This window comes from Ostreococcus lucimarinus, chromosome 5 (genome assembly GCF_000092065.1).
Source record: "Ostreococcus lucimarinus CCE9901 chromosome 5, complete sequence".
NCBI classification, from domain to species: Eukaryota; Viridiplantae; Chlorophyta; class Mamiellophyceae; order Mamiellales; family Bathycoccaceae; genus Ostreococcus; species Ostreococcus sp. 'lucimarinus'.
In genome coordinates this window covers 540,126-554,149 of record NC_009359.1, presented here as the reverse complement: position 1 = coordinate 554,149, position 14,024 = coordinate 540,126, and the positions used below count along the sequence as shown (strand labels likewise).

At 57.4% G+C, this 14,024-nt stretch overlaps 6 protein-coding genes and 1 pseudogene across 6 annotated transcripts, besides 1 other annotated feature; 4 read left to right on the top strand and 3 right to left on the bottom strand.

Moving 5' to 3' along the window:
- Nucleotides 1-139: 139 nt before the first annotated feature.
- Nucleotides 140-940, top strand: OSTLU_38617 (predicted protein; the record flags this gene model as incomplete). Its single annotated transcript, XM_001418008.1, has 1 exon — nt 140-940. The coding sequence occupies one exon, from the start codon at nt 140-142 to the stop codon at nt 938-940; it is 801 nt and encodes a 266-aa protein (XP_001418045.1).
- A 1,919-nt stretch (nt 941-2,859) lies between these two features.
- On the top strand, nt 2,860-4,248 carry OSTLU_38883 (annotated as a pseudogene; the record flags this gene model as incomplete).
- Nucleotides 2,860-4,248: a sequence feature.
- A 901-nt stretch (nt 4,249-5,149) lies between these two features.
- On the bottom strand, nt 5,150-5,728 carry OSTLU_31797 (predicted protein; the record flags this gene model as incomplete). The annotated part of the gene is made up of 1 exon (XM_001417770.1): nt 5,150-5,728. The coding sequence occupies one exon, from the start codon at nt 5,726-5,728 to the stop codon at nt 5,150-5,152; it is 579 nt and encodes a 192-aa protein (XP_001417807.1).
- A 161-nt stretch (nt 5,729-5,889) lies between these two features.
- On the bottom strand, nt 5,890-6,489 carry OSTLU_31796 (predicted protein; the record flags this gene model as incomplete). Its single annotated transcript, XM_001417769.1, has 1 exon — nt 5,890-6,489. The coding sequence occupies one exon, from the start codon at nt 6,487-6,489 to the stop codon at nt 5,890-5,892; it is 600 nt and encodes a 199-aa protein (XP_001417806.1).
- A 284-nt stretch (nt 6,490-6,773) lies between these two features.
- On the bottom strand, nt 6,774-9,752 carry OSTLU_31795 (predicted protein; the record flags this gene model as incomplete). The annotated part of the gene is made up of 1 exon (XM_001417768.1): nt 6,774-9,752. The coding sequence occupies one exon, from the start codon at nt 9,750-9,752 to the stop codon at nt 6,774-6,776; it is 2,979 nt and encodes a 992-aa protein (XP_001417805.1).
- A 661-nt stretch (nt 9,753-10,413) lies between these two features.
- On the top strand, nt 10,414-12,675 carry OSTLU_31794 (predicted protein; the record flags this gene model as incomplete). Its single annotated transcript, XM_001418007.1, has 1 exon — nt 10,414-12,675. One exon carries the CDS (start codon nt 10,414-10,416, stop codon nt 12,673-12,675), a length of 2,262 nt encoding a protein of 753 aa, XP_001418044.1.
- Nucleotides 12,676-12,769: 94 nt separating this feature from the next.
- Nucleotides 12,770-14,020, top strand: OSTLU_87326 (predicted protein; the record flags this gene model as incomplete). The annotated part of the gene is made up of 1 exon (XM_001418006.1): nt 12,770-14,020. One exon carries the CDS (start codon nt 12,770-12,772, stop codon nt 14,018-14,020), a length of 1,251 nt encoding a protein of 416 aa, XP_001418043.1.
- Nucleotides 14,021-14,024: the final 4 nt, after the last annotated feature.

The window sequence follows — 14,024 nt, the reverse complement described above, 5'->3', positions numbered from 1 at the left end:
GGTATGGAAAACGTTTCGCTCGGGCAAGCTGCGAGGGGAGGCGCTGTTCGAGGACGCTCCGGTTCGCGCGTACACAGGACATCGCGGCGATATTTTGGATCTCTGTTGGTCGCACACCGATTGGTTGCTGTCGAGTTCGATGGATAAGACGGTACGACTGTGGTACACGACGATGGATGAATGCTTACGAATCTTCACACATCAAGACTTCGTGACGTCGATAAAATTTAATCCCGTCAACGACAAATTCTTCATCTCCGGCTCGCTCGATGGAAAATTGCGTATGTGGAACATCCCTGATTTAAAGGTGGTTGATTGGGTTGATATTGGTGAAATGGTGACCTCGTGCACGTTCTCGTCTTGCGGTCGTCGCGCCGTCGTCGGGACGCACAAGGGAAAATGTCACTTTTATGGCACGGATAGTTTCAAGTTTAAGTACTCGCATCAAATCCAAGTTAAGAACGCGCGCGGCTCCAAACTCTTGGGCAGAAAGATCACGGGACTGAATTTCATGCCCGCGGATGATGAACAAGACGAATTACTCGTCACCGCAAACGATAGCAGACTTCGCCTGTACGATGGTAGCGCCGTCTTACAATGCAAGTATAAAGGGCACTCAAATCAAAACGCACAAATTCAAGCGAGTTATTCTACGAACGGCGAGTACATCGTTAGTGGTAGCGAGAGCCCGGATGTGTTCATCTGGCGCGCACATTGTACGACGCTACCCGCCTGCGCGTGCGGTGGAGGTGCGACAGCAAAGCAGAGCACTTACGAAAAGTTCACGACGAGCGAACAGCACGTAACCGTAGCGCGATTCGGACCAGACGATCTTCGCACCACGAGAGCGTTTCCTTTAGAGGAACTCAGTGGTACCACCGGCCAGATCATTCTGGCCGCCGGGTATTCGGGGAAGGTACACGTATACGAAAACGTTTAACCTTTTGATGCGACGAGACCAAGCGAGATTCGTGTCAATGTCATGCGCGGACGTCCGATATAGCTAATGTGATAAGAAATTGTGTACAATCTGACACTGCCGGTTATCGGCAACGGTCAAACGGTCATCTAGCTAACTAGTTGTGTCCTACTCTTGCCGGCGACGTAAAAACGAAAACAATCCGCCGCGTCTCGGTTTCTCTTCTTCTTCGCTACTCCAACCGTCGCCACCGTCGGCGAGTCGATTCAAAACCTTCGCCAGCTGTGACTCTAGCAATGTGTTACGCTCAGAGAGTTGCTGTTTTGCCTCATTCGCACTGTTAAGTTGCCGCGATAAAGTCTTCTTTTCGATCTCGAGCTGCTCGAGCAGTTCGTGAATCGATGATAGTAACTCGATTTGCTCGTCGTCCGTTTCCGTGGTATTTGCCGATAACTCGGCCTGCTCTCGTTGCTTCTCCATGGATGACGCTTTTTCTCTAGCTTCTCGTTCGACGTCTGCATCCTTCTTCTTTAACCACGCACAAAGAAACACGGCTTCGTCCTCGTCGAGTTTCTCGAGCGTCTTCATAAAGTTTGATTCGCGAATGCGCTCTTTGAACAAACGATCTTGCTCTCGCGTGGCCTCGAGTACGAGCTCGAGTTCGGAAGCGTGCGAATTTGATCGTTTCGCCTCCGCGCGTAGTCGATCGTTCTCATCCTCGATCCGAGCCATGTCTTGCAAGCGTTCCTCCAGAGCGACGACTTCCGCCGCGAGCGATTGCACTCGCTCGCTCGTGTCTGGATTGCCCATCATTAAACCATCGTTATCACCACCCATGGCTGAACGCTCTTGATACTGCAACCATAAACGATCGAGTTCGTCGCGCGTGTGCGAGAGCTGCGACTTAGTTTCGTTGTATCTCTGCATCAGCGCATCGTTTTCATTCGCCAGTTTGTCCACCATGGCTTGAGACTTTTGCAAACCGCGCATGAGCCCGAGCTTTTCGGTCGTCATATCGTCAATGACTTCCTGCAACATCGAGATCTCGCTTTGGTCGTCCCGCACGACGCGCGAGGACGCGTCACTGATGACACCACTCACGCGTACTTGTTCGATTATTGCGTCCAATTCTGGAAACGTCTCAGTCGACGATTTCTCCGCTTCATCCGTCGCATCATTCGCGCCATCATCCGCGCGTTCGGGATCATCGAACAGCCTCGCATCGATCTCAGCACCCCCGCCGATCGCGCGCATCACCCGTTCGTACTGTTCCCGCGCGCGATCCGTCGACGTCGTCACGCCCAACACGCCCGTCTTCGCGTCTCGCGCGTCCTCTCGCGTCGCCGCGTCCGATCTCGTCACCACCGTCTCCACGTACGCGTCCGCCAAATCCGCGTACGCATTTCGCACCCCCATCGTCGTCTCCCCCGCGTTCGCCACCTCGCGAGCGTCGTCGTCTTCGACGTCGAACGGCGTCGCCGCTTCGAACGCCGCGGCGTCCCGCGCGCCGCCGCGCGCGTTCTCCTCCGCGACGACGTCCACCCCCGTCGTCGTCCTCGCGCTCGACGCCTCGGCGCGTGAGCTCATCGCTCCATCCCGCGACGCGTCGCCGACGCTCGTCTCGACGCGCGCGCGCGTCGCGTCGCGCGCGTTCGCGTTCGCGTCTGCGTGATTAATCTTCAATCCATCGCCTTCGCGCGCCTCCACCGCGTCCGCCGCTTTCTCCGCGCTCGCGCGACGCGCGCGAAACGCATCGAGTCGCGCGCGTCCTCGCGCCGCGGCGGCGGACATCGCGCTGTGCCGTCGCGCGCGAAGAAACTCGACGACACAATCCGACGCGCATTCGGCATTCGCCCGCGACGATGCCGTCCGAGGCCGAGCCGCGCTCGCCGAGCCGCGCGAACGCGGACGATGCGTCCGCCGACGTCGCCGAGGGCGCCATGGCGCGTCGTCGCGCGTCGCTCGACGGGAAAGTGCTCGTCGGTGGTGAGGGGCAAGATTACATCGCCGCGACGCTGAGCCGCGCTGACGACGTCGCGGCGGCGATGGAGCGCGTGCGCAAGCACGGAGCGTTGCTCGATACCGACACCGAACCCGTGCTTGGATTGCTGAGCGCGCTCGGAGTGAAACGAGGGGAGGCGTACAGGGAGATGCTGGAGCGAGCGGTGGCGGAGCTGACGCGCCGCGCGCCGACGCTGCCGCAGGGGACGCTGCTGAGCCTGCTGGATGCGTCGTTTCCGTACATCGGGATCGAGGAATTGAAAGCGGTGCCGTTGACGGTATTCGCGCACATGACACCGGTGCCGAGCTCGTACTTGAAGCAGGTGAGCCGAGACATGGGAATGTTTCGACAACTGCCGGTGGAGGTGCAGCGACAGTGCTGGGTGAAGGACGCGGCGTTGCTGCGAAGGCACGTCTCGCCGTCGATGATGGCGTACGGCGAGGAGACGGAGGCGGTTAGGATGAATATGAATCAGGATATGACGCTGGCGGAGTTGAACGCGAGTGATGATTGGTCGCCCACGAGCGCGGCGCGGGGGACGAGCGACGGCGGCGCGGGCGGCGCGAAGAGCAGAAAGGCGTTGCGCACCGAGAGCGCCAGCGTCAATAGATTGAGGAACATCATCGGTACGACGAAAAACAGCATGAACCCATCCTTGTACATTGAAGTGATTCGTCTGTGCCGCGCGCACTTCGCGAACAGCGGGGACGACTCCGCGTGCTCGCTGCGATCGCAGTTGCTCATGTCGTATCACGACGCGGGTGAAAATGAATTGTGCTCGATGGATAAGTGTCATCGCTTAGCGTGGCTCATGGATGCGTGCATTCGAGACAGATACCTGGATGGAAGACGTCTCAAAGAGATGGGGAGCTTGATTGATAATGCGGTGAAGAAAGCCAAAAGCAAAACCGTGAAGAAACCAACAAAAACAAAGCCAACGCGATTCCGAATCGTCGGTTTTGGCGCGAAGAAGGCTGAAGCAAAGAAAGATGGGAACGAGAGCGACGACGGCGGTAGTATCAGTCGTGTGCACGACGTGCACGAAAGGGATGACACACTAGAACAAGTACCGGGAGATATGGGGATGATTTTACAAGATCCTCCGGTATTACACCTGCTGTTGCACGAAACCATTCGCACGCTCGAAGCCGTCATCGAGGCGGAGGGCGTACCGAAGAAGGAGCCGCGCTTGCATGATTTGACCAAGTTCATCTGTCTCGCGCTCACATCTCAGGCATGTTTGCGTGAGAACTTTTCAGAGGTCCCAGCTACACCAGAGCCAATTGTCAAAGACTTCTACACGCTCTTGGGTAAGCTCATGTTGGACGTGATGCTGAGAGACAACGACGACGATATGGAGACGGATGGCGCGCACGAGCCCGACATAGATGTTGAAACTCGCGGCAAGTTCAAAGAGTTGATGATCTGGTCTCCTGCCATACGTAAAATTATGTTGACGTACGCATTGATTTGTTTACAGCGCAACAACATCCGAACGGCGACGGAGGTTTTAGAAATTGCCGCCGACGTGCTCATCGACGACGTCATCATTTACGAAGGCGCGTTCGCCTTGACTTTGGCAAATCGCATGTCAACGATGCTGAAAAAGAAGCAGACTACCGTAGACAGCGCGCTTTGGAAGTATGCTGTCGATGGTATTTTGATCCGCTCGACGTCGGCGAGCTTAGAAGTGCACGAAGAAGTCCTGCGAATGCTCATGCTCGCCGCAGATGAGCTCACCACTGAGGCGTTGGCGACCGCCGTCGAGGCGACGCTGATAAATACGAAGAAGAGTCGTAAGCAACGCAAAAAACGGGCAAAACAGATCGTATACGAATACGAACCGATCGATACTTCGAAGCACGCTCGTCATGGTAGTTCACACAACTTTGGCGCCACGGCAGACGTGCACGGAATCGCAGCGAGCAGCACAAGCGCGGCGAGCGTGGATAGCATCCGAGCGGCGTGCGAGCTCTTCGCGTCGACGAAGAAGTTGAGCAAAGAAAGTGCACCCATTCTTTTCGACTGGCTCAATAAGCGTAGCAAATGCGCGAATGATGGCGACAACGCCGGAATCGCGGGTACGGGAGGATATTTCGACGACGAAGGCGACGAGGGAGGGTCGATTTTGGACTTTGGACTCTCGCGCGACGTAAAATCGCCGAGCGTCGTGCGCGACTCACCGTTAATGAGTCCTCGACGAGCTTAGGATTGTAAATACGCTCACGTTACATCAAAGCATCTATTTGCGTCTGTATCTTCTCCACGTCGCGGAAGAAATCCACGAGCCCGGCGCGATCAAACTCGCAGTTAAACGTCTCGCGTTTCATCACCCCGCTCGGCGTCGGTTCGCTCAATTCTATGTCTAAACTCCCTAATAACTCTTGCTCCGATCCCGTGAGCGGCAGACTCAGCTCCCACTGCACGTCCGTCATTATTTTCGGCGCCCCGAACGGGGTCGATTTCACCCGCTTCAGCGCCTCTTCTCCCTTCGACGCCCACGCGCCGCCGCACGCGCTCGCCAACGCCGCGCTCGCCCCGCGTTCGATCAACATCGCCACCAACGTCTCCCCGCTCGCGCCCGACGACGCCGCGAACGCGAAGACATCCTTCGCGCTCGAGCTCACGCGCGCGCACTCGCGTTCGTTCGCGTCGAACGCCTCGCGAAGCGCGAGCGCGTCCTCGGAGTCGTTTTCGAATGCCTCGGGCAGCGCGCGCAGCGCGGGTTCGAGCACGCGCGCGGTGAGCGCGCGAAGATCTTTTTGAGCGTATCGATCGAGGTGTTGAATCGCGCGCGCGATGGACATCGCGCGCGAGGCGGCGCGAGTCGAGGTGTGAGGCGACGGTTGGGCGAGGTGTGAGGCGACGGTCGGGCGGTTGGGCGACGCCGAGCGCGCGTCGACGTTTCAATCCATTCGATCGTATTGAGTGCATCGAGTAAACGCGGTTCGGAGCGAAGTGAGTGATTTTAAGGGGTGCGCGAGTACGGCTCGCCGTTGTCGTCGTCGGCGTCGTCGACGACGTCGGCGTCGGCGTCGGCCGAGAAGAATTCAGCGCTTCCTTCGTCATCGGCCAACGCATCCTCTTCGTCTTTTTCGTCTTTGAGCATGCCCATGTGTTCTTCACGCTCGACTTCCTCACCGTGCGTACGAATGTCTTCAGCAGTGTTCAGTATCGGAGTCAGGATGTCCGAGCGGCACAATACGCCAACGAGTTGCTTCGACACTGGATCGACCACGGGCAGCCGCCAGACCTTCCACTGCAGCATTTCAGCCCAGACTTGGGCGAGATTCGCACCACTCGTCACGACGTGTGCTGGTTTGCTCATGACATCTTTCACCTTGCTCTTCTCGAGCACTTCGACGGCCGATATGTCCTTGTGCGAGAGCACTCCAATGACGTGTCGCGATTTATCGAGCACCGGAACGCCAGAGTAGGAACGCAGAAGCTTTTTGACGATCGGGTCGCCCAGTTCAAGCTCTGGCGTTACGAAGGCTGCGGGAGTTGACATGTAATCCGATGCCTTCGCGCTGAACGGGTCCGGATCCGAGATCTGAACGCGGTCCATGGCATCGTCGCCACCGCTAGGCCGGTGCACGTTGAGGTGCGCCGAAGTGACTCCTGAGATGCCTCCGCGCCGTGGCGACGCGCGCGAGACGATACCGCGACGGTGGAAGTCAAGCGTGGGAACAGTTGAACGTGGCGACGCGCGCGAGACGATACCGCGACGGTGGAAGTCAAGCGTGGGAATGATTGAACTAAAACGACTCGCGTACATGGTGGCGGCGTGTTGTGGTGTGTATGGTATTATCGTGTATTCCAACATTGTATTCCAACGCGCGACGACGCGATTCAGTCCTTCTTGTGGCATCTCGCATATATCGCGCTCGCAGTGAGCGCGATTCCTGATAAGTAAACCGCGGAGTAAATCGCCTCTCCGCGGGTTTCGAACGATGGAACGAAGATGCGTCGCAAGAGCGATCGCTGCGGCTTGAGAACGACGGTAACGGAATTATTCATGCTCATGACGCATTGTAAATGCTCGCGAATCACCGCCGGGGAGAGGGACTCGATAACTTCCTCTCGCACTTCTTCAGTCATTCGATATAGCGCTTCGATATCGCCGTTCAGAATACTCTTGTGCATCATCCGCGATTTATAGAGTTCGGTGATATACTCGCGCCAAAATGTGTTCTCTTGTCGACTGACTTCAAAGTCTCGAATTTCGCATTCGCGAACGGCGTGCACGTCTTCCTCCGTCGGACCGTGTTCGCGAAGATGTCTCACGACTTCTCGGGCGTGTGCCGCGAGGTGAGCGCCTCGCTCCGGAGCGCACGAGAATGATACCATGATATCGCCCGAGTACATTTCACCAGCGACATCCGGGTCTTGGTAGCCGAACGATGCATCCGCGTGGCAGGTGTAAATCTCGCCGTATTCAAATCTCAGCAAAGCCAGCAATCGTCTCTCGATGATTGCCGCCGTCATGACCGTCTTAAACTTTGCCACGGTCAACTCTTTTCCGCCCAAGAGCGTCGAACGTCCGCGACTGTTGTGAAAGTCCGGATTTTGTATGCGCACGGGAAACGTAATCGACGCCTTAGACATCCCTTCCCGCATGTGCGCTCGCACAGTGCGCGAGATGACGCGCGTCGGGAACTTCAGCAGGAACGGTGTCAAGCTGCGTTTGCGTTGACTAATACCTTCAAAGGCCTTGAGAACCTTGGTGGGTGACGCCGGCGGAATCGAGCCGAGATACTTTTCGATGAGCGGAACGAGTGTCTTCGAATCGATCGCTCCGACGAAAACCATGGTAAATTCAGACGGATCCAAGAAGCAAGCGTCGAAGAACGCGCAAGCCTTTTTGCTGTCCATCTCACGCAACGACTTGACGGTAATTCGCTGACTATGGTACGACTCGCCGTAGACGAGCGAGCGAACGACCTCGCTATATTTACTTTCGGGGTCTCGACTTTGATTTCTAATTTTTTCCTCCTGCATCTGCATCAGTGTCTCTAAAACTTCCGGATCATTCGTCGTGCTCACGTCGTGCGTGAACAAAAGATGAATGCACTGCAGCGCGCTTTCGATGTCCACTGGTGATGTTTCACCTTCAATATTACGGCGATACATGGTTACGTTGGCGTGCACGTCCGATCTTAGACCCGCTATGATACCGTCGTAGACATCCGGTCGATGGCCGTAGATGCCAAGTTCGCTGGCGACCATGTTTGAGCACATCGCATCGATGTAATCAATCTGCGCTACCTCCGAAAGGCCACCTCGTGCGACACCACGTATGAGGACTTGATCGTCAAGAAAATCAGTCACGCGAATGGCGATGCGCATACCGTTATTCAGGGTGATCTCATTCACCTCCAACGCCGGTAACTCTCGCGAGCCGACGATGGTGCCAGAAGTCAATGAAGTCGCGTCCATCAATACCTCGGGAATATCAAACACTTCGCTTTGGTCAATTGCACCCTCAATTTCCCTCAAGCGGACATTCTCGATCGCTTCTCGCAAATCATCTTCACTTGTACGCTTTCTACCTTCTTGTACGCGAATCACGCACGAGTTACGCACGTTCAATTGACGCGCAAACGCCAACACGTCTTCTTGTGACACGCGCTCAATGCACGCCTTGGCAAGAGCCGCCTCGTCTTCAGCTCCGATGACGAGATCACCGCGCAAGAAATGGCACACTAGCTCATCGCGAACAGACTCACAATATGTCTGCTCGCGTTCTGCGTACAATTGCTCTGTATCGGCGAGCATGCGCGACTTGGCGATTTTCAACTCTTGCTCCGAAATTCCGTGCAATCGAATACGCGCGAGTTCGCGAAGTAACGCCTCTAAACCTGTGCTCGCACGGCTCTCCGCGCACGTCGCCTGCACGCTGAGTAAAGTCGTCGTCCTCGTCGCGTCCTCGATGATGCCACCCGCGCTGAAAAATGGGGGCTTTGGTTGACGCATCATGCGATACAATCGATTATCGAGCGCCGTCTTGTAAATATCCTCGACCGTCTTCAAATAATACCCGCGCGGAGTGTCCACCGGAATACTCGCGTACTTGAACGTCACTGTCACCGCCGTCTGCTTCAACTCGCGATCGACGTGCGTCACGACGCGCGGTTCGGAATGCTCCATCGCGGAGTTTTTTGGTCGTTCCATGACTGGATTCTCCGCGGGCTGCCCTTCTTTCGGCTTCAAGTCTTGAAACGTGCTCTCGATCAGGCTCACGACGTCGTCCAGGTCTTGAAAATCTCCAACCGCAATCACCGCCATGCGTTCAGGTCGGTACCATTTGGCGTAAAAGTCTCGCAAAACCTGCGGGTCGGCGTTTTGTATAAAGTCCTCCAATCCGATGGGCGAGCGTTCGGCGTACAACGACCCCTCCATCAACGTCTTCCAATACGCCTCCGCCGCGCGTCCTCGCGCGTCCCGTCCTAAACGCCATTCTTCCATCACGGACCCTCGTTCGCACGCCACATCCTCGTTCGATATCCGCACCGCGCTCGCGAATTCGCTCAAAATATGCATCGACGTCGCCAACACTTCCGCCTTTTGCGTCGGAATCGTCAACTCGTACACCGTCTCATCCATGCTCGTGTACGCGTTCGAGCACGCACCGAATTCCGCCCCGATCGACTCTAAAAAGTTCACAATCGCAAAGTGTTCGTACGATTCCGTGCATCGAAACGCCAGGTGTTCCACCACGTGCGCCGCCCCTCGCTCGCCCTCGCCCTCGAACACCGACCCCGCGTCCACCGCCAGCGCCAGCGCCGCGTGTTCCCTCGGCTTCTGGCTCTCCGCCACGTAGTACGCCATCCCATTTCGCAGCTTTCCGCTCCGCGTGCGCTCGCTCGGTCCGATCGGCAGTCTCTCGCGCGCCGCGGCCGCGTCCCGGACGTCGTACGGAAACTTAAAGTCGCGCGATTCTTGCAAGCCCGCGCTCGACGCGCTCGCGCTCGCCGTCGCCGCGCGTTCGCGCGACGCGTCGTCGTCGTCGTCGTCGTCGTCGTCGTCGTCGCGCGTCGCGTTCGCGCGCGCGTCGGCGTCGTCGCGCGGCATCGGCACTGCGCGACGCCGAGTGATGTCGACGCGTCTCGCGGGCGCGCGCGACGCGCGTCTCGGGCGCGCGCGTCTCGCGGGCGCGCGCGGACGGCGCGCGCGGGACGGCGCGCGTCTCGCGGGCGTCGCGCGCGCGACGCGCGGGCGCGCGGACGGCGGCGCGGACGCGGCGGGACGACGCGCGCGCGAGGACGAGGACGGCGACGGCGACGACGACGACGGGCGCGATGCGCGCGCGCGCGCGGCGATGGACGGTGGACGCGGACGCGCGGTGACGCGACGCGTGCGGCGCGGCGCGCGGCGGGTCGTGCCCGATCGCGCGCGCGCGAGCGGCGGCGCGGACGCGGCGGCGGTTGAGACGTCGAGCGGGACGCGGGACGAGGGACGAGGCGAGACGCCGACGACGCGAGCGACGCCGATGACGGCGGAGAAGAAGAAAATGGGAAAGAAGGAGCGACGAGCGGCGTTCGGACCGAGCGTGGCGTTGAATAAAGAGCTGATGTCGTGTGAGACGTTGGAGGCGTTGGCGGAGACGTCGCGTCGCGTCGCGCGGGACATGTCGGCGGTAAACGTCGCGACGACGTACGGAAAATTGGCCAGGTTCGCGCGAGGGGGACGAGGGAAAGTTAGTGAAGAGATCAAGCGGTCGGAATGGTTCGCCGAACTCGAAGAGCGCGCGATGGAGAAGCTGGGGGAGTGCGAAACCAAGGCGCGCGCCGTCGCGCAAATTGCGTGGGCGTGCGGGTACTTGGATAGGGGTCGACATCTGCATGGTGAAGATGCGTTTTGGGATGAATTAGAGCGGGCTATTGAGAGAGAAATTAGTAAATGCGAGCCACAAGGTGCGAGTAACGTCGCGTGGGCGTACGCAAAGCTTGAGATGCGCATGCCGAACGGCATTCGCAACGCCATAGAAAAGCACATTGTGCAAAATGCGAGTGCGTACAAACCGTTCGAATTGAGCATCACGTTTTGGGCGCTCACGAAGTTTGGAGACATTCCGACGGAGGAAATGCTAGATGTATTCGAGCGCGAGATGCGACTTCAATCGTGTGGTTCACAAGAGCTTACGAACATCGCTTCGGCGTACGCGCGCATCAGCGGACGGAGAGTGCGTCAGGGGACTCAAGGTTTCCTGAAAGAGTTAGCCTCGAATGCTTTCACCATTCTGCACGAATTCGACAACACGGAACTTGCGATGTTTCTCTGGGGGTTGTCAAACGCGGGTTACTACCTGGACGACGACGATGCGATGGAGATATTCAAAGTAGTTGAGAGGCGAGCGAGCGGCGCCAAACGATTGGAGCCACAACAAATTGCCTTGATCACGGGATCGTTTGCGACGTTCACGGACGACGTCACGGTGACGCACTACAATTGCGAGACCGGAAGTCCGCTTTCGCATCTTCGAATGAGTGCGCAAACACGAGCGGCGCTCAAATCCGCGATCGTAGCTCTGGAGAACACCTTTCTGGCCTCCATCGCGAAGTGCAACATGGACGATTTGAGCTACGTAATGTGGGCGTTCGCGCACCTGGAGCATCGGCCCAGTGACGAGTTTGTTCGACGGCTCGAGGAAGAAGCGATCGATAAAATCGAAGAAGCGAGCGCAAAAAATCTATCAAACCTATTGTACGGATTTGGAACGCTAAACTTGGCAGGACTCGGAGTGTTTACGCACGCCATGTTTTGCGTCTCGCAAAAACTGGAAGAGTTTACACCAGTTGGAATCTTCATGGTTTGCTCGGCTTTGGCGAGTAGTAACTACGATCCGGGACCACAGATGATGTTACAGTTCGAAAACAAGCTCATGAAATCGGCGCATGCGTTTGAATCGCAAGATTTCACCGAATTCTTGCGCGTATTCGCGAGGCTTAGGTACATGCTCGCGGACGAAACTTTCGATTTCATCGGCGTAAGCTCGGCGAAGACGCTTGATCGCTTCGACTCATACAGGATAAGCATGACTTTATGGTCGCACGCGACGCTGTGCGCACAGCCTCATGATGCTTTACTCGCGCGGATTGAAGACGAGATTCGAGGTTCTGCGTCCCAGTTCAAACCGCAAAACTTTGTGTTGGCTTTGTGGTCGCTCGTTTTGCTCGGCTCACTGGAAGACGCGCGAGACAGTGTCGTGCGTGTCTTGCACGCGCTCGTCAAACTTCAAGGTGGTGCTTTGACGAGTTCGGAAGACTTGGAGGATGCGCAACTATGCTCTCTCTACATGGCGCGTCTCACTTCTATGGGAAAGCCGTTCGAAGAGCTCATCCTTGGCGTCACGGATGGCGTCGCCGACGAATGCGAGCGTGCCTGGCTCCGCGCAAAGGCTCAAGATCCGACGATTAGCAAAGTTCAGCATCACATCGGCGAAGTACTCCGCGAAATTGGCGCGCAAGATTTTGAGGTTGAAGCGCTCGTGGAGGGCGGCAAGATTCGTTCTGATATCGTATTCCCGAACTCGCGAATCGTCGTTGAAGTCGACGGTCCGCATCACTACAGCCGCGACGCATCCGGTCGTCTTCGCGAGCTCGGTCAAACCGTCATGCGCAACAATCTTTTAAAATCATGGGGTTGGCGTGTCGTCATCGTTCCCTACGCCGATTGGGGCGACATGCTCACCATTGAAGAGAAAGCGTCGTATTTACGTTCTCTCCTCGGCGACGAAGTCTTCGTCGCGTAGCGAAGAGCGAGTTGTTATAGTTGATTCTTCATAGACGTCACTTCGCTCACCGCGCCGCGCGTCGGCGCGCGCGCCGCCGACGCCATCGCGTGCGATGTCGCACCAATCTCGCTCGGGCGCGAAACGCCGCAAAATCGCCGTCGGCGACGATCCGCTGCTTCGAGCGTTTCTCAATCAGTACGCCGGCTGCGCCGTCCCCGACCACGGAAACCCACCTCAGATCGATCGCGTGCGCTACGCCTCGCTCGACGCCGACGCGTTCGAGACGAAATACGTCCTCGGTCGTCGTCCGGTGATCCTCACGGACGCCCTGAGCGACGAGAGCGATCTCGCGGGGGCGAACATGTGGACAAACGCTTTTCTGCGGGACGCGTGCGGCGGCGACGCGTCGACGTCGCGCGTAGAATCGCGCGATGAAGGCGCGAACGAACGGTTCGGACGAGGAAAATATAAATCCATGACGTTCGATGCGTTCATGGATAAGTACGAGGCGCGAGACGGGGGATGGTATCTCTCAGCGGGAGGGAAGGCGGAACCGTTTGCGGCGCCGGGACGGTTGTTGGCGAGCGAGACGGCGAAGTCGAGCAAAGGGAAGCTGCCGTTACGTCCGAAAGGAGTGCCTCGCTCGCTCGTGCCGGCGGATGTGAATTTATGGATGGGTAGGAATTCGACCTCGACGTCGAGCGGTCTGCATCACGATTATCACGACAATTTGTACGTGTTGGTGCGAGGCGAGAAGACTTTCAAAGTGTTTTCTCCGCGCGACGCTGGACGCATGTACACGACTGGGAAGATATGTTGGGTGCACGAGAACGGGCTCATTAATTACAAAGGCGCGAGCACGCTTCAGGATGGCGATGTGGCATTAGCCACGGGGGAGTCCGCGTTGGAGTTTAGATTGCGCAAGGCTCGCGGCGACGAAGATGAAGACGAACCGGCGATCGGCAGTAGCGACGACGATTTCGCCGACTTTGACGGCGTCGATGATTACGATGAACTCAATCAAACTCCAGAACCTTCCGACGACGATTCGGCCGAAGAGGAAAAACGAAAAGACGATGATGACGAAGAGGACCCACCGAGTTTTAGCCGGATCGATTACGACCGTCTCGATGAATTTCCTCTCTTCAAAACCGCGTCGGCGATGGAGTTCACCGTGAAAGCTGGCGAAGCGCTGTACTTACCCACGGGATGGTTCCACGACGTCTCGAGCCGAGATGCAGGCGAAGGACACGTTGCATTCAATTATTGGTTTCATCCACCGCCTCTCGGTGAGGCGTGGGAAGGTCGCCGCGCGCTCTGGGAAGAAGATTTTCAGCGCTCGGTGCTGCCAAAGTTCCAATAGCTCT